The 22,156-nt window shown below is 33.6% G+C and overlaps 1 protein-coding gene across 4 annotated transcripts in view; it reads right to left on the bottom strand.

The window, feature by feature from the left end:
* Positions 1-399: 399 nt before the first annotated feature.
* The window catches only part of Phip (PHIP subunit of CUL4-Ring ligase complex), a 121,048-nt gene continuing 99,291 nt past the window's right edge, over positions 400-22,156 (bottom strand). For 3 of the 4 annotated variants that reach the window (XM_075965114.1, XM_075965115.1, XM_075965117.1), the window contains 10 exons: positions 21,865-21,990; positions 19,123-19,192; positions 18,799-18,849; positions 17,403-17,552; positions 14,486-14,638; positions 13,659-13,822; positions 12,932-13,191; positions 12,196-12,393; positions 5,279-5,908; positions 400-630 (listed from right to left, as the gene is read on the bottom strand). In XM_075965114.1, coding sequence (XP_075821229.1) covers positions 587-630; positions 5,279-5,908; positions 12,196-12,393; positions 12,932-13,191; positions 13,659-13,822; positions 14,486-14,638; positions 17,403-17,552; positions 18,799-18,849; positions 19,123-19,192; positions 21,865-21,990 — 1,846 coding nt within the window. In that variant the 3' untranslated portion in view covers positions 400-586. Of the gene's footprint in view, positions 631-5,137; positions 5,909-12,195; positions 12,394-12,931; positions 13,192-13,658; positions 13,823-14,485; positions 14,639-17,402; positions 17,553-18,798; positions 18,850-19,122; positions 19,193-21,864; positions 21,991-22,156 lie in introns of those variants that run through there. The other variant, XM_075965116.1, reaches the window with a different exon arrangement.

Below are 22,156 nucleotides of genomic sequence, written 5' to 3'. Positions count from 1 at the left end.
CTTTATAAAACTTCACCTTTAAGTAAATGTTTATGCAAAATGTTCTCGACGTGTAGCCCTCATAAAAATATAATAATTATTACCAATGTAATAACTTACGTACAATGAGCCAATAAAGCTGTTTTAAATAGACACATAGAAAGGCAAAGGAGTCTTTATTTTTAACCTTTAGTCACTCTGGAATTACAATAGGTGTTTGAAATCTTTGATAGTGATTTTAACATTTCACAAATAGACAGAAAAATGGAACCTCTAATGAACTAGAATTTACATAATGGCTTCTATATCACAATTGCTTTGGTAAGTTGCCTACTGAGTATGTACCAATTGCTTAATGTTACCCAAAACTAACCAAAACAAATAAAACAGCAAAGAAATCATGAGGCTCTACAAAATGGCTTAGAAAAACAAGTTTTCTATTTATTTAAAAATAAGTTTATAGTTACTACATTGCAGGGATGGGAATTCTTACACATACATTCTAGTTTGTATAAAAGGATTCCAAGAATTATGCATCAAAACTAACATAGAAAGTGTCCACAGAACAATAAAGGTCCAATCAGTATGTACAAAAAGAAAGGGCCTGCTACCTCGGTGCAAGACTGCCGTTTATGACATGATACTCCAGGTCTAGAAAATAAAACAAAAACATCAATAAAGCTAAATAATTTTTAAAAACTCTGTCACTTATTACATACAACAGATTTGCTTGTGTTTAACATTGCTTTCTGTACAAAATAAACATAATTTTAATTTGAAATGTGTCAGTTACAACTTTAACCCTTTAGGTCAGTTGCTTTTTAAAAATTGAGCTATGTCCTACACATATCTAAGTATCCCATGGTAGGATTTAGTAGTTTTCTTAATAACTTTTTAAGACCTGTCTCTTCTTGCAGTTTCGGTATGGTCTAAAAAACATAACATTGTATCTTATTTTTTAATTTATTGTTGTGATAAATCAACACCCACATCCTTGAAAGTAACCAGTATGTGTGTGCATCTGCCTTGTAAGTGCATGTACTATAATACAATCCTGAACCTATCTTCTTAGCTCTTTAAATGTAGAAACTCATCCATAGACTACTATGTATTTGGTTTGTGCCATATAAGGTTAATTTCCTGATATTTTTATCTGCATTAAAAAAGTATTTCAAAACAGCTATTGAAACTAAAAAATATATTTATAGCTCAGATAGTCTACTCACTGTAACATGTGCAGGTTCACCTCCAGAGCGCTCACAGTGGTACTTACAGTCTTTCTGACTCAATTTGACCTCTTCCTGGGGTACTGTACATAGTTCAAATTGATTTTTTCATTTGGAGCACTTTGATAAGTATAATTATAAACAAAATAGTTTCTTAGTAAATGCATTAATTTTAGTTTAAATCATCTAGAAATCGAGAACTTTTTTTAAAAAAATGCAAACAAAGGTACCTTCTCCACTTTTAGTGTAAGACAGCTTATTACCTAATCAAGCTACTACTGTTAGCAACAGCTTCTAGATAAATTAGGAGTAATAGTCTAGACGAAAGTAATCTCCCAAGCCCATTCTCACTTTTAAAATAGTATACTTCCTGCATATAGGATGAACACTGATAATAGCCCTTTATCACACAAGTACCTTGGTCCATTCAACCTACTAAAAATAAATTTCAGGTGAACAAGATATTAAAAATCAATTTGTTTTCTTTAGATAGAAAGCTTAAAACCAGTTCCTTTCAACTTAACATTTGAAACAAATTTATAAATAGCTATGGGTGTATAAAATGGAATGTGAAGAACACTACTGACTGAAATTAATCATACAAATGCTGCTAACATCACACAGGGCTAAAATTTGATTTCAGTAGACCTGTGAAGGTATCTGGCTAATCTACGATGCTGCAGCTAAGGGACAGTTCCGTTAACAATTCTGTGGAAAGGGAATGTGTTTGCTGTTCACGGTCTTACATAATTTCCAAGTATAACTAAATCCAGTCAATCTTTTAGGTCCAATGTGGCCTAATCACCCGACGAATGCTCTACAGTTATTCAATTATAGTAAGACAGTTCTGTAGTAATCCAGTCTTTAGAGTCACAGTAATACAATGCAATAAAACAATGGCAATAAGGCCTTTAATCTTCAGTATATTCATATGCAGAGACAGATTGCTCTAGAGAAGGCTGTTTAGGGTGAGATTTTAAGAACCTACATTTCCACTTCCAAATGCTGGTAGATTGTAATTAGACGGAATCTTTGAACTACCCTGTGACAACATTTAAAATGCTATTAAACTCATGTTTTGTGAAGTCAGGATAGCATAAAAGAATACAATGGTTGAATATTAGACATATAAACTAGTTTTGGGAGTGTTGATGCTGTTGTAGCCCTAGTCTTGAAGTTGGTTTGCAGTTAAAGGTAACTTTGAACTCCTGATGGTCCTGCCTCAATCTCCTGAACGCTGGGATTACAGGCATGCACCACTGAGCTCAGCCTGAAGACTGATTTTTTTTTTTATGTTCCATGAGCATAACACATTTTATTTCTGAAAGTTTCAGTAAACTTGATATTTTTCTTATTGCTTACCTAAGACAAATGCTATCAATTCCTTCTGGTCTATAAACATACATGATGTTAATGTCTTTCAAATGAGACTTTTCCAAGTGGTAAAACCCAAAACATGATGACTTAAATTTCTCAATTCAACTTTTACAATCTACAGAAGCTAAATTATAAAAATATAAAATCTGTATCTGGTATTAATATATCTTAAGTGTTTCAGTTACAAATAATCTGATCCAAGTCATTTTGCTTTACTAAGAAACCAGTGTCTGAAAAAAATGTCCAAACATGGTCATAAATATACAGTGTCTTTAAAACAGAAATAATATATTTCCTTGTTATAAGAAAGATGGAAATATTTATTTCATTGCTCAGAAGTTGGAACTATCTGTGCACCATCCAAGAGGTCTTCCACACTAAGACTGTGTGAGCTTTCTTTTACTGAACACACCTTACAACTACATTTTTTTCTATAAAAATGGATTTTAGTCTATTTTTCTAATACAATGCAGATAACATCAGGAAATTACATTTTTCAAATAGATTCCCTTCAAAAGCAACTAATTACTTTAATGACTTAAATTTCCAACATACACACTATCATTTTTAATAACGGTGAAATTGACTCATTTTTTTCTATATAACACGTCGTCCATTTCTGCATTATGAAGCGTTAACTACTTAACTTCAATTATATAGTTCAATATATTTGTTAGAAAAAAATAAATGTACAAAAACCTAAAAAATTTGAAATTATTTTTCAACTGTAAAATCATAGCAATCCAGTTAAGATCTGGAAAATGGTTCACTTAAGTTTCACTGGAGGGTTTCTCTACAAATTTTGTTAGAAATGATCTAAAAAGCCCAATGCATCACTTTTCATTCTTCGAGACAGTTAAATGACAGATAACATTTATCCTTATTGGAAACAAGGAAATAATTATATAATCTAATTATATATTTTGCCAAGGTTCAATTAAAGACTTTATTCTCTACATCAGGATTAGTCATGCTGATATATATTTTCACCATTCTTCCTCTTTAAAAATGTAGTATCTGAAAATTTTGGTTACATTTTTTTGTACCATATCAGTCCTCAGAAAATACTACATTCTTAAAACTTAAAAAAAGTAATTTTAAACAATAGAAATGGCATTTACGTTGGTTTTCAAGGTATAAAATAACTAATGTACCATAAACAAATAAATAACTGCTCTCCTTTTCCATAGCAGTACATATAGTAATACATTCTCCTAAGTCATATAGTTATCATTTACAATAGACAACTTAATTTTACTAATGATGCAAAAAATAATAGAATACAAGGCACAATCATTAAATGGGTGTTTCTCTTTAGAGTGTATATTGAGATACCAGCGTGATAAGGATACCGTAAAAAGTGCAGAAAAAACACAATGTGCAATGAGACCAATGTATAAAACATGATTGCATAAAAAGTGATTTGGCCTATTTTTAACTTTTAATAGTTGAAAATAACCAATCTTTTTCTTAAAATTAAACTATAAAGTATGACATTTTAAAATTGTTTTCATTCTACTACTATCTAAAAAAAATCCTGAAAAAAGAATGTATACCTGGGTAATAGTACTTCAGTATGCATTTGTGTATATATATACTTATATATATATATATTCAATCACACCCATTTAGCAATATACACACGCACACAGACATGGTTCTTTGTAAGCATTTTAGCCTATTGGATATATCTGAAATTTAAAAATGACATTAATCCACATCAAGTAAACATCAAATTTCTTACTTTTTTTTCCTGTATTTTCCTTGAATCCTTTAACCACTTAACCATTTTCTCTAAGATATCTCTGTCAAAGGACCCACCAGTGCATTATTTCCCTACTATTAGTACCAAAAAAAGATACAACTCAGCATAATCCCGTAATAACTTGCTCTTTAGAATATATAGCTTTTCCAGTATTGAAAAGTGTATGCTGTCCCGACAGTCAAAAACAGGCTTTCCACTGCACTGATTCTCAGTCTTTGGCACAATAAACAGAGACAGAGTGACTGATATAAGAATCAAGGTCTGAAAAATTAGACAGTCAAATGTTTTCCAATGTGGATATGTTTTCTTTGCATCAATACATTTTCTCCTAAGTCTGGCAGAAATGGAGTAAAATAAAAGCTTCCTCTAGATATTCTGTGTTGAACACCCTACAACTAACATTCTTCAGGATAACGAATGGTGGGAACTTTGAAGCTATCTTTAGAGGAAACGTTTAATGTACTGCTACTGGGTAATAGCTTTCTTCCTAAGGGCATGACTTCTGCATCAGTAAAAATGTACCTTACTTGGTCAAAAATAATTCACTTTACCAGGAAACATTCTATCACTAGTAATACTTAAGAGTGTAGCAGAACTGTCTCTTCCATAAATAAAGCAAGAATTTGTAACAGGTTCTCAATTTCAAACCGTGAATGAAATGAATGTGAAAATGATAACCTACCTAAGGGCAATAAATAGCAAACATTTGAAATATATATGTATATAGATTTTTTCATTCAAAGACGTAAATTATTTTCTAAATTTGTCTTTTTTTATTTTCTTTTTTGCCTCCTTTTTACCCAAGTCAAACTGTAACATTCCCTAATCCATCATAGCAGCCAGGAAGCAGAAACTTCAGTTCTACTAACACCTTAACTGTACCTGCTTCACAGATTTTGAAGTATAATAAATTTTACTTCCAGCTACCAACCGATTAAATTAGCCTTTGCTTTTTCAGTCAACTTTCGGACCCGTCCTCTACTAGAAGTCCCAAAAGTCAAAGAGGTGTCTTCAAATAACAGCTGCCTCTGCTCTTCCTCTGAGTCATCCTCATTATAGAAAGCTGTCCTTCGACCTTGGTTTCTAGTTCTCATGTGAGGTTCAGAGCCTTTGAGTTCTTCAAACTCTTCTTCCTCATCTATAGGACCATCTGTTTTTTTCCGGTTACTTCTCCTTAACACTTTAACATTTGTAGGAACTATGAGTTCTGAATCTAGGCTTTGTGTTTTCATCTTCCTTTTGGGTTTTCTACCTCCACGACTCTTTTTCTGTAACAAATCCTCCTTAACAACATTAGTTTCAGAAAGAAAGTTGCATGTTGAAGAAGGAACCAAGTCAGTCCTGATTGGAGGCAAGTTATTTTGCTCAGAGTTTTCTTGCTTTGCACACTGCAGTTTCTTGGGCTTTCTACCTCTCTTCTTGTGAGTGACTTCACCACTGCTGGTGTTAGCTTCTGCCTTAGGCTTCCTCCCAGGCCCTCTCTTCACAAGTTTTGATGGCTGTCCTCCATGGCCATTTACTTGAATGGTTCCTGCTATAAGAACATTGTTCTTACAATCTCCTGAAAAGGAAATACAGTACACTTAGTATGTTATTTAGCCTTCCAACTAACCGGTAAAGACACTAGAATACTTAATAAAAAAAAAAAACTTCCACTAAAATAAAAGAATTGATCCTAGATATTGATTTTATTCTTAAAAATTTATTAGTCAGACAATGGTGGTGCACACCTTTAATTCTAGCACTCAGGGAGGCAGAGGCTGTAAGATCTCTGTGAGTTCAAGGCCAGCATGGTCTACAGTGAGTTCCAGGACAGCCAGAGATACAGAGAAAAACCCTGTCTCAAAAACAAAAGACAATTAACGAAAAATTATTTATTTGTGTGCACTTGGATGATGATGATGATGATGATGATGACTTGTGTGAGTAACAATTGAGTCACCATGCAACTGTGAAGTCAGAGGGCAACCTTTAGGAGGGAGTTCTCTCCTACTCTCACATGGGTTATGAGGACAGAAATGAGGCTGCCAAACTTGTGGGGCAAGCACAGTTACCTGCTGGCCCATCTGACTGGTCCTTTGGAAAAGATGCTTAAGCAAGACAGAAAGACAGACTTAGAGACAAATAAAAGACCCAAGTTAATGGTGTCATTGATAGCAAAGAGTAGAAATTCCATGTCTACCTCCTTTATTACACATTCTAATGTATTAAGAGTTTTTTTGAATTGCATGAAATGATCATGATCATTTGCAATTTATCACAGCAAAGTTTTTTTGTTGTTTAACTCACTTCTTTAGTATCACTTTTAAGAAGTTAAGTCACAGGAAAAAGTTCTTAGCATACTAATTTTATGACCTTTACAATAAATAAGCACATTCATTAACTGTTACTTTCTTCCTTCCAGTCATTTCATCAGTGAGAAGAAAATTCAGACAACAAAGACTGGGAAAATTCTAGCTTTTATTTCATCTCCTATAAATGTGAACACAATAACTTCTATTATCATAGAAGAGTCTGGAGTCTCAAGATCTCTGTATGTTCCCTGGACATACAAAGAATCTTTCTTTTTATTTTCCCTACCCAAGATAATTAAGAGTGTATTGATGTGGGAATCCCCTCTGTGTGCTGTGATTGCCATTAATAAATAAAGAAACTGCTTTGGACCTAAAGGAAAGGCAGAACTTACATAGGCAGGGAAAGCTGGACTGAATGCTGGGAGAAAGAAGGGTGGAGTCAGGGAGCCACCATGGAGCCTTGGCCAGAGTCAGGCATGCCAAAACTTTGCTGGTAAGCCACTACCACATGGTGATACACAGATTAGTGGAGATGGGTTAAACTAAGATTAAGAGTTAGCCAATAAGAAGCTAGAGCTAATCGGCCAAGCAGTGATTCAATGAACACAGTTCATTTAGTGGGGGCTAAGCTAGCTGAGCAGCCTGGATGAACAAGCAGCCCATCCTCATCCAACAGTATATCTGCTGTAGTAATTGATATCAATTACTCTCCATAAAAACTCCCAAGGCTTTGACACTCCTTACCTACTCTTGTACTATACATCTACAACTGTATAAATAAGTTATAATTGGTTACTTTAAGAAGACTAAACAACAACAAAACTACCAACGGCTAGAAAGGTGATTAGTTTGTTAAGTGCTTGCTGTGTACAACCAACAAAACTCAGAAACCACCAAAAAGCCAAGCATTGTGATACACAATATATAAGTCTAATGCTGGGAAAATAGAGCCCAGAGGCCCATAGAGCTCCATGGCTAACCAACCTAGCAAACTGGAGAAAGCCAGGTGCAAAAGGTCTTACCTCCAAATATGAGGTGAGTGATTGAGAAAGACACTTAACATCAACTACTGGCCTCCACATATGTGTACATACCCACACACAAATCCACATTCAATGTAAACAATTGAAGAGCAGTGTTTTCTCTTTTTATATGCTATTCAAATAGTCTATCTCTTCATGTAAATGAATGGCAAATGATAATCTCTAATCATTCAATATTGATACAGTATCAATTCTGTAATGATGACCAGTATTATCTTGGTTAAAAATCTTACTATTAACTAATTCCATGCTAAAAACCCAAAAAATAGAACAAGTCAGAACAGGAAGTGCCGAGAAAACAAAACAGAACAATCCAAAAACTGCAAATCTCCCCCAAACAATTTTCTTCAGATCAGCCATTTTACATCTGTAAGGTAAAGGCATGGTAGAGAAATGTGAGAATGTGCATAAAGTAGCAAAGAATTGTCTACAAAGCAAAATGCCTTAGGTCTGTGTGCTATTTTTGCTTTACATGAAGACAGACAACTTATGAAGACACTCAACTAAAAGGCATAAGCAGAGGAAATGTAACACTCAAAACCCAAACAAACAAAGGTCAATTACACACACACACACACACACACACACACACACACACGAGAATTCAGGGTTTTGGGGAGTTTTTTTTTTTTTTTGGTCTGTTTCTTTTCAGATACTGTGGAAAGATCTGGCATGCAAATTATGGGCATTAAAAATAAACAAACAAACAAAATACACACACTGGAATATTACGCTAGAATTTCCAGAAAACCACAGAAGAAATTATCTCAAACCTGGAGGAAGAGATGCCTTATTCAAGAGGTCTAACTGAAAACTGAATAGAAAAGACCAAAAGAGAAAGGAAAACAAAGGCCACCCCAACACAACATACTGTCAAAACGTTAGAAGCACAGAATAAAGGGTACCGAAAGAAATGTCAAGTCACTCTCGAAGGTACATCTACCAAAAGTAATACCTAATTTTTCAACTATGATGTTTAAGGCAGGAAGTCTTAGAAAGATGTATTCTAAGTTCTGAAAGCTTATTCTGAAAGCTTAAGCTGTCAACTTAGATTATGATATGTAGCAAAATCTATTCATAGAAGGAGAAATCAAAACTTCCCAGGATAAAAATACTTAAAGGAATTTAAGAACACAACATCAAGTACTACAGATAATGGGAAAAATATATAGAAATGAAGAGAAAGATAAACACAATCACAGGGGCCATATTAAAATATTACAACAAGTGGAAAACCTGTATGACAAAAACTTTAAATCTTTGAAGAAAGAAACTGAAGAAGACACCAGAAAGTGGAAAGATCTCCCATGCTCTTGGGTAGGCAGGAATAACAGTAAAAATGGCAATCTTACCAAAAGCAATCTACAGATTCAATGCAATTCCTTCCAACAAAATTCTTCACGGACTTCAAAAAAAAACGACACTCAACTTCATAAGGAAAAGCAAAAAACCCAGGATAAGCCAAAACAATCCTGTACAATAAAAGAACTTGTGAAGGCATCACAATCCCTGACTTCAAACTCTACTACAGAGTTACAGTACTGAAAACAGCCTGATATTGGCATAAAAACAGACAGGAACTGAATTGAAGACCCAAATATTAATCCATACATCTATGAACACCTGATTTTTGATAAAGAAGCAAAAAATACCAAATGGAAAAAAGAAAGCATATTTAACAAATAGTGCTGGCATAACTGGATATCAACATGTAGAAGAATGAAAATAGATTCATGTCTATCACCATGCACAAAACTCAAGTCCAGATGGATCAAAGACATACAGCCAGCCACACTAAACCTCAAGTGGGAAGTACACTTGAATGCACAGGAGATCATCTCCTAAATATAAACCCAGTAGTATAGACACTGACAGAAACAATTAATAAATAGGACCTCCTGAAACTGAAAAGCTTCTGTAAAGCAAAGAACACGGTCAATAAGATAAAACAGCAGCCTACAAATTGGGAATCCCCACATCAGACAGAGGGCTGATCTCCAATATACAAAGAACTCAAGAAATTGGTCATCAAAAGAACAAATAATCCAATAAAAGAAAAATGGAGTACAGACCTAAACAGAGAACTCTCAACAGAGGAATCTAAAATAGCTGAAAGACAATGTTCAACATCCTTAGTCATCAGAGAAATGCAAATCAAAACAACTCTGAGATTCCATCTTACACCTGTAAGAATGGCCAAGATCAAAAACACCAATGGAAACTTATGCTGGAGCGGTTGTGGGGTAAAGGGAACACTCCTGCATTGCTGGTGGGAGTGTAAGCTGGTACAGCTCCTTTCGATGTCAGTATGGCAATTCCTCAGAAAATTAGGAAACAACCTTCCTCAAGACCCAGCAATACCACTTTTGAGTATATACCTAAAGCATGCTCAATCATACCACAAGGACATGTGCTCAACTATGTTCATAGCCAGAACCTGGAAACAACCTAAATGCCTCTTGTCCAAAGAATGGATAAGGAAAATGTGGTACATTTACACAATAGAGTACTGCACAGCAGAAAAAAAAAAAAAACGACAGCTTGAATTTTGCAGGAAAATGGATAAAGCTAGAAAACATTGTTTTGAGTGAGGTAACCCAGACCCAAAAAGACAATTATCTTTTACTCACTCATAAGTTGTTTTTAAACATAACGCAAAGAAAACCAGGCCACAAATCACAATCCCAGAGAACCTAGACAACAATGAGGATACTAAGAGAGACATACGTGGATCTAATCTACATGGGAAGTAGAAAATAACAAGATCTCCTGAGTAAATTGGGAGCATGGGGACCATAGGAGGAGGATGAAGGGGAGGGGAGAGGAATGGAGGGGAGCAGAGAAAAATGTACAGTTCAATAAAATCAATTTAAAAAAAGTTTTGTTATTGAATGTGTTTATATAAGCTATGTGAACAAAGGAAATGGAGAGAATTGGAATGAGAGAATTAGAGCTAGAGAATTGGAACTAGAGTACAAGACCAGGAAATAAAAAAAAAAAAAAAAGCAAGACCTTCAGATTGTATGTCTTTTTCCTTTAGATAGAAAAGAAATTTTCCTAATGTCCTTGATGCTCTGAAGATATTTTTTTCTGCAACTCTGGATACAATTCTGGAGCTGTTCTCACAGGCTGCAGCAGAGAATCGATCACTTCCTTTGGGGATGTGGCTGCTAGTATACTGTGGATGTCTTAGTAGGTGGTCCCAAACACATGTAAACAACGGCAGTATTAACTGGACTTGGGGTATTAGAGGAGACTATGGAGTTTGGAGGGAAACATGGAAGGTAATAGTGAGAGTTTGTAGGATAAGTAATGGCTATGATCAAAATATATTGTATAAATATATTAAATTTTCAAAAATAAGAAATTAAGAAATGCAAAACTGCCATGATCAAAGTCATCTGCTTATTAAAACACTAAGCAAGCACATATGGCAAGTACAAGTGATTGCCATTCAGAGGACCTGGGGTTTGATTTCCAGCACCCACAACGTGGTTAACAACTATTTCCAACTTCATTTCCAGGGGCTCTGACCCCTCTTCTAGCCTCCATGGGCACTGTATGCCATGTGGTTCATAAAACATACATGTATCCAAACATATAAAATGAAAAACAAAATTTTAAGGATTCCTGGAGATGATATTGCAAAAGTTAAAAGATAATAACAGGGGATAAACAAGGAGAAGGAAAAAAATAAGACCATCCAAAAAAGGAAGAAGGTAAAGATATTTAGAGACTAAAGTCATTCCAGATGAAGTATAACAAGGAAAGAGAAAAGGGAGATCAGGTGGTGGTGGCACATGCCTTTAATCACAGCACTCAAGAGCAGAGGCAAGTGGATCTTTATGAGTTCAAGGCCAGCCTGGTCTACAGAGTCTACCAGGACAGTTAAGGCTGTTACACAGAGAAACACTATCTTGGAAAATAAATAAAGCAAAACAAACAAATGTGTGTGTGTGTGAGTTAGAGAGAGAGAGAGAGAACGAGTGAGTTACCATTTAGTAAAGGTCAGTGTGTTTTATTTTGTGACTTCTGGTGTAGTTAACAGTTAATATTTTTGTTCTACATTTTTGTTTATATTATGTGAATAATGCTAAACTGGGCTAATAAAATCCAATTTGGAGGATGTCTTTGTTCAGGTTTTTAAAACTAGTTAACAACATTTGAAGCCTTTAATTCTAAAATACATTTTTGCTTCAATATAGATTTTTTTAAAATCTCTAAAATTTTTAACGAAAATGTTTTGCTTTTGATACAAGGCTGCAAGTTACTAGATTTATAAGATTACAAACTTTAACTTTTAAATTGACATCCCACAAAGCAAAATTAAAGGCTAATGCCTATAAAAAACATTTGTTGTAAGAAGGACCTACTATATAAAAGTAACATTTTTATTTTTACTTTTTTTTTCTTTTTGAGGCAGGGTACGAATTATGTTGGCTTACCCTCAGACCTGTGATCTTCCTGTCTCAGCCTCTCTACTGAAAAGCCGTGTATATAAGTAACTTTACCTTGATCGATGACAGATGATGACTTTGGAAGTGTAGATGCTTTTGAGAGTACGGAAGACTTCATTTTACGTTTAACAGGCTTTTCTTTTTCCATGTTTTCTTTTGCAGAGCTATTCCTCGTACCATGGCCAAATGTGGGTTGATCAGGGCTTGAAAGAGTACTCAAGGCTTTGGAATGTTTCACAGAATTCTCTAGCACTAAGACACAAATGTAAAAAGATCAGAAGGTAAGACTTGGTGAACTCAAAATAAGCAAAAGGTCTGGGATTGCTTCTAACCTGAACTGCTTCAATTAGCCAAGAGGACAAAAACTGAGGGATACTTAAAGCTAGGCTTCTTCACAAAATCTTTCTTTTGTTGTGCTGGGATGTAACCAAAAGCCCCTGCACACTAAAGAAGCCCAGTAATCTACCTTATAGTAAGAAACAAATACAAGAAAATTTTAACAAATACAGTCCAGCTATAGAAGCTCGCTCCTCAGTTTAATATTAGGAGGCAAACTGCTAGCAAGTCTAGGGTTTATATTTGGCAGTCTCTAACAGTTTGTTATTGTTCTGACCTACAAAAATATCCCTAAACCTCAATTTTTCTTCTCATTTAACCGATTTTTCAAAAAGAGGAACAACAATAAAGAAAACAACAGCAGCTTCAGGTAATTACTGAAACCCATGGAAAAATAAAAGTGTTTCTTAGAGAAAAATTACACCTAGATGTAGAAATTGTGATTAAATCTTACTTGTTTTTCCTGGCATTGCAGATGTATTCGTTTTCGAAATAAAAGTTTTTGTGGCTGATGATGTAGATGGCTGCTCAGTGATAGCTGGATCTACAGTCACACGGTTGCTCCTCGTCCGAACCACAAAGTTGGATTCTGGTTTACCATTTATCTGAACAGCATTATGTCTTGGCAGTACTGATCGTGTAGGTACAGAAAATGAAGAGGTAGATATTTCAGACTTCAGCTGGGGTTTTAAGATCCTTTTTTTCCTTTCAGGGCTGTAATAGGATTAGAATACACTGTTAAGTCTTAACAGTTACACACTTAACAATTCTCCGCATATATATTAAGAATTAATATTGTTCAATTCAATATTTGTAATATCATGAAATATGTTAAAATATGAGATTTATAGTGGATTTCATATGGTTGTGAGCCTTTGAAAAGTGAATATTTAGTGAAGGATCATCATAAATGCTACAGTTATATGGCAGAAAGCATGATGCCATAACTATCCTAAAAATGCTGTTTTACTGTATAGATATAGCAGTTTGAATTTAAGCACTTACACCAGTAAAGCTTTAGTTTAAAAGATTAAAAATCCTCCACCATAGGAACTTGCATGTCAAATTTATCCTTCTGCAATATAGGGACTAGTAAAGGAAGCATTACAAACCACCAAGTTCTGCCATTTTGGACGACAAAGTCACAGATTAGCTAATATTATCTAAAAGACACTAAATACCTTGATGCAGCACTGCTGGAAAGGGAGCTGCTTCTATTTCGTTTCTTCCTCCTTTTGGGTATGGTATTTCTTTTATGAAAACGAAGAGCAGATTTATAATCTGACAAAACTGAACTAATGTGTTCTTCAAAGAAAGCAGACAGGCGTAAACTCATGCTGTAAATCTAGAGAGAAAAAAACATCCATAAAACTGGTTTAACATTCTTCAAAAGAAAATGTCTATTTAGTAAAGACTATAAATATTTTTCTTGTAAAATTTTCTAGAATTTAAATACTGGTGTTTGTATTTCTTTTCAGTCTCTTCTGATACAAAGTAAACTAAAATATTTTTTACAAATAAATTATTTTGAATTTAGACATTTGAGATTTAACAGAAAATACTCTCATGTTAGAAGAACAGCAGAATTCCTCTTTGTGAACTCTATCATACATAAACTATCCCAAAAGATTGGAAACTCATTCCCTTGCTACCTAAGACGATCATCAATATGATCTCTTCACTCTTGTACTGCCTATTTTGTGAAGCTGAGTTCTGATCAAAGGTAAGTGGCAGCCTCAACTTTTACAACTCATTATCAACTGTTTCTACTCATTAATAATATGGAATTAGGTAAAAAAGTTAAGCCCAGTAGGCTCTATTTAACAAGACAATCATACTGTCTTTAAAAGTAACTATTCCTGAAGTGATAGTAATGCTTAAATGGCATCTGTCTGCATCACAAAAAAAAAAAAAAAAAGCACAGCAGAAAGCAGGTCATCATAAAAAGTAAAAACATATTCAGAGATTTGACATCATTTGAACAAAATAAAATAATCTGATGATATACCCTTGATCTTTTGCTTGGTGTATATGCTTTAGAATTACTAAAAATGAGCCTGACATCTTTACATAACTCCATTGGTGACTCATAATTCCCAGCCTCTAAAGTTTCTCTGACAGTAGCAAAATCCATTGGCGTATCAATGATGTCTCTGTAGTCCTAAGAGAGAAAGAAAATAGCATTAGTATTACTACCAAAGTATCCTTTTCCAGCACAAAAATTCATAGGATTTCTAGAAGTTAAGTCACAAAACTTTAATAATCATTTGTTAAACCAACAACAGTAAAACCTTAAAAACTTCAGTTCACTTATAAATCTAATAAATGTTCACTGAAGCACTATAAAAGTATAAAAATGATACAATATATAAATATAAGAATTATACAATCAAAGTGGGGATAGATAGATGGCTCAGTAGATAAGAGCACTTGCTGTTCTTGCAGAGCACCAGGGCTCAGTTTCCAGCACCCACAAGGTGGCTCATGATCATCCTTTCAGTTCAGGGAATTCAATGCTCTCTTCTGAATTCTGCAAGCATCAGGCATACACATGGCATACATACATACATACATGAAGGCAAAATACTAATATGAAAAAAAAATCTATAACTCCCCAAAACATCCCATCAAAATAGAGGCTTTGAAGTTAGAGCAACTTCCAAGTTTCAGAATTTACCTAATTATGTATTTTTAAATAAATAATAATAAATATAAATAGATATCAAAAAGCCTGCACTCTAGATATAAAATAAGGCAATAAGATGGAACAAAACAAGAGATAAAAGAGGAGCTAATCATCACTGCTGTGTACAACTAGTAATGTCGTACTACAGAGTATACTGAACCTTTTTAACAGCACTAATTTCAGCTTTTGATTATTTCATTCCCACTTCCTTTTGCATTTACTCTTCCTTTCCTATACTGAGAAGTGAACATACGTTATTGATTTCAAGAGTTCTGATATACTGCAATACACCCTTAGTTTTAAAATTTAGAATTTAAAAATTCCCTACATTACTGCAAATTCTGATATTCAATTTGTACTCATTTTCATTGAGATAATTTTTTAATTACTACAGACTTGTCACTTACTAAGCACAAATGTACTACTGGTCCTAATATAGTAGTTATGTACAGTAATTCAGAACTGGGAAGCAGAGACAAAAGGACTATGAGTTCCAGGCCAATTTGATCATATTCCTTGGAAATTTTCCTGTTCATGATTTTTACTCTAATTCTATTATGGATAGATACACACTTTCTTAATAAGTTCAATGAATATTAGTTTTTACTGTTTTTTCTTCCCACTTACTGATTTGTCTTCTACTTCCCCCCAACCTTTCCATATTTTACTCAAAGAGGTTTTATAATTTCACTTTGTATACCACCAAAATATAAATTTAGATTCTAAGCCCACGCATAGCCTATGCATAAAGGAAATATCTCTCTCACACCAGAGACAAAATGACCTTGGTTATGGAAGGAATTATTCTAGATTGTTAATCAGAGTGCAAATCCTCCTCAGTTGGTTTAGAGTGAGTTTTCAATTCTTTCTTAACCACATCCCAAGGAATCATTTGTTTTTGCATAGGGTTAATATTCTTATCTCTAGATAAAAAGATTAAGATTCAAAACAAAAAAAACTAATAGCAACAAGTAAATTGTAAATCATGTTTTGAAACTACAGCAAATTTGCAGGAAATAAAGCTTTTCAAAAGCCTAGCTTTTGAAAATCAGAGCACTGTATATAACACAAAATGAATGCTGGAATCCTGGGAAGTTGAGTTTCTCATTAACCCAATTTATTCCACTGTTACAGTTAAACATTCCTTTTGCACATTTAAAGTGTCTGTTTCTGGCTTTCAAAACTAAAAAAAATAAAATAAAAAATATTATCTATATTCACCATTTCAACTTAATGTGCGTGTGTAAAAAGGAAATAATGAAGCTAAATGAAACATAAACTGTAAAATCCCAGATTACTAACTAGAAGAATCAAAAAATATATATCATTTCAACTCAACTGAAATTTCTATATCTCTGCAATTATGAACAGCTGGATCATATAATCCAAACACTTTTAGCCACAACTTCTCTAAAGTTCACACACTGGCATTATTATCAAGTGATATCTGTATGCAGTGTTTCATCATTACAAAACTATTTTGTATTTTCATTTCATCAACATCACTTCATTAGAAAAATGGGTATTATTTTTCTTCTTTTTTAGATAATCACTGTTAAGTTCTTAGAATAAGTATGTAGAAGCAAAGAATTTGTGCTGGAAAAGTTTTTTGTTTTTTTTTTTTTTTTTTTTTTGGTCAAAATGACAAAAGGTAGAATTATATGGGAAGAGATAAGTCAGTTAAGGAATCACTTCCATCAAACTGCTATTTAGTTAGAGAGAACATTTTCTTGATAAATGAATGATATGGAATGGCTCAGTCCTCTTTGGTGCTAATTCTGTGCAGACAATCTTGGGTTGTGTAAGAAAGGTAGCCGAACAAGGTAGTAAGCAGTATTCCTCCACAGCTTTTGCTTCAGTTCCTGCCCTGACTTTCCCTAAATCATATAAATCAAATAATCTGTAAATCAAATAATCCCTTCCCTCCCCAAGTTGTTTTTGCTCACAGTGTTCATTAAAGTGACAAAAAAAAGCAAACTAACAGAGTTAGTAAAAATTATATTCACATGGGAAAACTAAGTTATTTACTCTAAATTTAAAGAATAGCTAGATGCATAAACCAATTCTTTAGAGGCATATTTTAAGTCTCTTTCATTTTTACCACACTTCCCAATTTAAGAGTTCTTTGTAACTGAATAGGTAATGAGAACATGTATAAACTCATCAGGAAACGAAGTAGAGCAATAAAAATTAGTTGAATGACAGACAGCAGTATAAAAGTCATTTTAGAAATTCTTACTGGATATTCAAGAAGATCTACTGGCTGTCTAAAAGGCTCTGAATCTTCACATTGAAATATGAGATTTAACAATTCTTGACATTGTTTCTTCCATGCTTGAATATCGTAAGACTGAGCTCTGTTGCGTAACCTTCTTCTAGGTTGATAATCCTAAAATAAAAACACAGAAGTACATTGTTAATAGTTATTATGGAATACAATTCATTTATTTTTGGACTGTGTGTGAACACGTGAGGTCTATGTGACACATCTGGTGCCCTTCTTCAGGAGCCATCAACTTTGTTTTCATTCTTTAAGTACTTATTCTACATTTTTAAAAACAGTCTTTCTCTACGCAGCCCTGGCCTTCTCAAACTCATACAGATCTGCCTGCCTCCGTTTCTCTAGTGCTGAGATTAAAGGTGTGTGTCACCATGCCCAACGATTGAGTTCATTTTTAATTAAGAGCACTCACATGCCTGCAAAGGCTATATGCATTAGACACACCCTCACCCCTGGAGCAAGCGTGGTTGCTAACTGCGCAACCCGGGGCTGGAAACCAATCTGTATCCTCTTTCAAACACTGAAAGCCTAGTTTATTCAGAGATTCTTACAGGGGCATTGGGCTCACTGACTAGTCAGTCCCAGGGAACCTTTGTTTTCACCCCCTCCCCTTATCACTGGGACTGCAATTGAGCTACATACATCTGGTTTTTCATGTGGGTGTTTAAGATTAAACTCAAGTCCTGATGTCTACAGAACATGTATCCAACTTACTAAGATACCATAGTAGCTCCAATTTGTATTTTTATGTATACTCTTACGTAATTAGGCACAGACTGAGCACCCCTGATTTGAAAAGCTTGGCATGAGAAGTGTTTATATTTGAAACATTTTGTTTTGCAGTATTTGCTGGCTGAGAAATACTAATCAAAAATCAAAAATCTGAAAACCAAAATAAAAACCTTTTTAAGTGTCAGTGCTCAAACCAATAGTTTTTGAAGATTCTGAATATCAGATTTTTAGATTAGGGGTATTCAATCCATATAAAACATTAATTCAAATAAAATACTACTATTTCTCAGAAAAATATTTATTTTATAATTCAAAGCTTTTTAACAATTAATTAAATTAATTTTAATGTTAAATTTTTTAACATTAAATTACTAAGAATAAGCTTTTAATATACATTAATGCAACAAAAACCCTTTTTTAATTTACTTATTATGTATACAACATTCCTTCCATGTAAGCTTGCATGCCAGAAGAGGGCACCAGATCTCATTATAGATGGCTGTGAGCCACCATGTGACTGATGGAAATTGAACTCAGGACCTCTGGAAGAGCAGTCATTTCTCCACACCCACAAAAACACTTTTGTAAAAACAAATGTTATCAAAAACCAAAATGTTGTTACCTTCCTTTTTCGGGTAGAAGTTCCAGGTACATCAGCATCTTTCTCTTCTTCCTTTGAGGTAATAAAACATTCAAATCATGAATCATCCTATATCTCATCATTTGGTAGTTATTCCTTTTATATCTTAGAAAATTCATAACGTATATCTTATGATACATCACTGAGTCAGTGAAATCTCTCCCCTTTAAAAATTTGTTTTCAATCTCAAGTAAATGTTAAAAATGATAGCAACAGTAAACAATATAATGCTGGGCATAACCAATTTTCTAACTTTAACCTGAAAACTCCTACATTACATCTTTAGTATACTACAATGTTACATACCTCAGAGTCAGACAAAACTTTCTTCTTCATTGAGTTGTAAAGTGGAATTATGTTATAACAAGTCTGATCCCTAAATAACAACAAAAAAATGTTGATGTTGTAATTTTTAAGAATTTGTATAAAAACTAGATTTTATACAAAAACTTTAAGCCAAACAACTTTTCTATTTGTTGAATACAACTCCCCTTCCACCTGTGGGCTCCTGAAACTATATTCAGATTGTCAGGGTGGGCTGCAAGATCCTCATCTGCTAAGGCATCTCACTGGCCTCAACAACTCAGTCCTAATAACTTTTATCATCTCATATAATTCTACTGCTTCCTCCCAAAATGACTTTCCTCTGACCCAACTTTTGACTTAATCAGCATCTGCATTATTTGTGACCTTATCATTCTTCTACTATGCTCTTTATTTTCCCTTAACCTTGGAATGAATTAGATCATTATCCTTACAGCAACTTTTAGCTATCTTATAAAACTCTATGAAAAAACAAAGTATGATTATTTTATTACCAAATACTTACTACATCATTTTCAATATATCTATCTTAAAAATGTGCTAAACAGTCAACTAAAAAGTATAATAATCAAAATTTCAAAGCCTATCTTAAAAGGTATTAGCTACAAATTTTATTTGTATCTAAAAAGGTCAATTTTTTAGTTTTAGAGATATGTAATATAAATTCTTTAAATCTATATTAACCTGCACTTCATAATGGCATGACTTTTACTTTGTTGATGGTACTGGGGACTAAACTTAGGGTCTATCAAAAGCTACTATAGTGCTTAATCACTAAGCTAAATCTCCAGCCACCAAATACTAATTATTTAAATGCAATGTGTTTTCACAGACAAATCAGAATTTCTTTTGTCCTCTCCTTCATTTAAAAATGAATTGATTATATAATTCTACAGACTGTTTCAAAGAAATGTCACAGAAAAGAGTTCCCTAGAAAATGAGTACATGTTACCAACTTCACTCAAGAAAAGCAAAAGCACAGTAAATATTAAAAGCCCCCCAAACCACATAGAGAACAGAGCAATACCACAGGACACTGTAGAAACAGGGTCTCATGGTATAGTATCATCACAATATAACTAAATCAAATTACTTTATAATTACTCAGTAATTTTGTTATTAATCTTGTATAGGAACTACCTGTAACTCAGCAAAAAAACCACTGATTTCAAAGAAAATGGATAAATCCTAAGGTTATGTTAAGAAGTTTTGCTAAAAACAGTGGTTCTCCGCCTTGCTAATGCTGTGACTCTTTAACACAGTTCTTCATGCTGTTGTGACCCCAACCACAAAATTAATTTATTGCTACTTTCTAGCTGTGATTTTGCTGCTGTTATGAACTGTAATGCAGATATCTAATATGTAGTATATCGGATATTAATCCCCAAAGGGGTCATGACCTACAGGTTCAGAACAACTGGTTTAAAAGTATTTTCTTTAAAATATAAAAATAAAAGCTGGATAAAATATAGTATTACCCCATTTTAAACAGAAAAACAAAATTTTCCAACAAAATAGTAACATTAATATGCAACTTGAACAGTCTTTTACAACAAAATTTTATTTAAGACTTTGGCTTCAATTTCTATGGCTCAATCCACTCTAAGGACACATAACAGGTGAGTAAGGGAGGAAGTGTTTCTGCTTTAAATGGTAGTTACTACCCTTAGTAATGTACAGAACACAAAAATGTGGAAGAACTTTTTTTTCTTTTCCTTTTTTTCTTTCTTTGGAGATGTCACCGCTTTAATCCTAACCTTTGAAAGCAAAGGCAGGCAGATCTGAGTTTAAGGCTAGAAAGTGAGAGCAAGATGCAGTAAGAAAAAAGGAATAATATCTTAATGATGGCTAGGCCATTCCAAACCCTGCCTCAGCTTCCTCAATAGCTGTGATGACTTCAATACTGGAAAATCAAATTTAGTACCTTGCTGTATTGACTAATGTTCTGTTAATAAAACTTGACAGAGTAAATATGTATGATGTTAAAATATAAAGTTCTCAAATAAAATGCAGGCATTCATTTAAATGTGCAATTTGGCTGAGACAAATTTCCTCAATTAGAAATGTCAGATAATAATCTCTATCACCTGTAAGATTATACATGGTTTAGAAGAAGCAATGAAAGATAAAAAATAATCCATTCATTAAATATTTACTATTATTATTAATAGCAAAAGGTTGGAGAGACAGTTCAGTAGTTAAGAGCATTTGCTGATCTTGTAGAAAACCCTGGTTTGGCTCTCAACAATCACATGGCAACTAAAAACCATTTGTCACTCCAGTTTTAGAAGATCTGACCCCTTCTTCTGGCTTCTGTAAACACTGCATGCATGTGGTACATCCACATGCATGAAGGTAAAGAAATCCATGAACACATAAGCAATATAATTAAGATTTTTATGACTAAATGTTTGGAGGTGATTTTACATTTTTCTTTCTTTTTCTGAGATAGGACCTTACTGCACAGAGCTAGCTGGCCTGGAACGGTATAAATACACTATGCTGGCCTCAAACTCACATAGGTTCACTCTTTCTGCCTCTTTGGTACTGGGATGAAAGGCATGTTTCTTATTTAAAAAAAATTAACTACGCTTATGTGACAATATCACCTATGTATAAGATGATTGCAGCTTACATTTTAGCACTTTATACTTTAAATTATTTCACATTTTAAAATGACATCATTAATAATTACAACTATTATACTGAAAATGTATAACTTACTTTATAAAATGCAGAAGAAGATCAGTAACAAACTTAGCAGATTTCACAATTGGGCTTCCTGGCTCATTAAACGTTCGGGTATTATGTTCTATATATCGAACTTCCCACATAAGGGATGAGACGCGCCTTAAAAAGACAAATACAGAAATCTTAATCTCGTATGTATAAATATGTACACATATTAAAATTATGACATTTGACTTTTTAGTTTCACTCTAAAACATATTGCTCACATCTTAAAAACCTATCTCTAAAATAGTATTTATAATAAGAATCAAACTTATTCATTAAG

This window comes from Microtus pennsylvanicus, chromosome 3, assembly GCF_037038515.1.
Source record: "Microtus pennsylvanicus isolate mMicPen1 chromosome 3, mMicPen1.hap1, whole genome shotgun sequence".
NCBI lineage: Eukaryota > Metazoa > Chordata > Mammalia > Rodentia > Cricetidae > Microtus > Microtus pennsylvanicus.
This window is presented reverse-complemented; position numbering and strand designations above follow the sequence as displayed.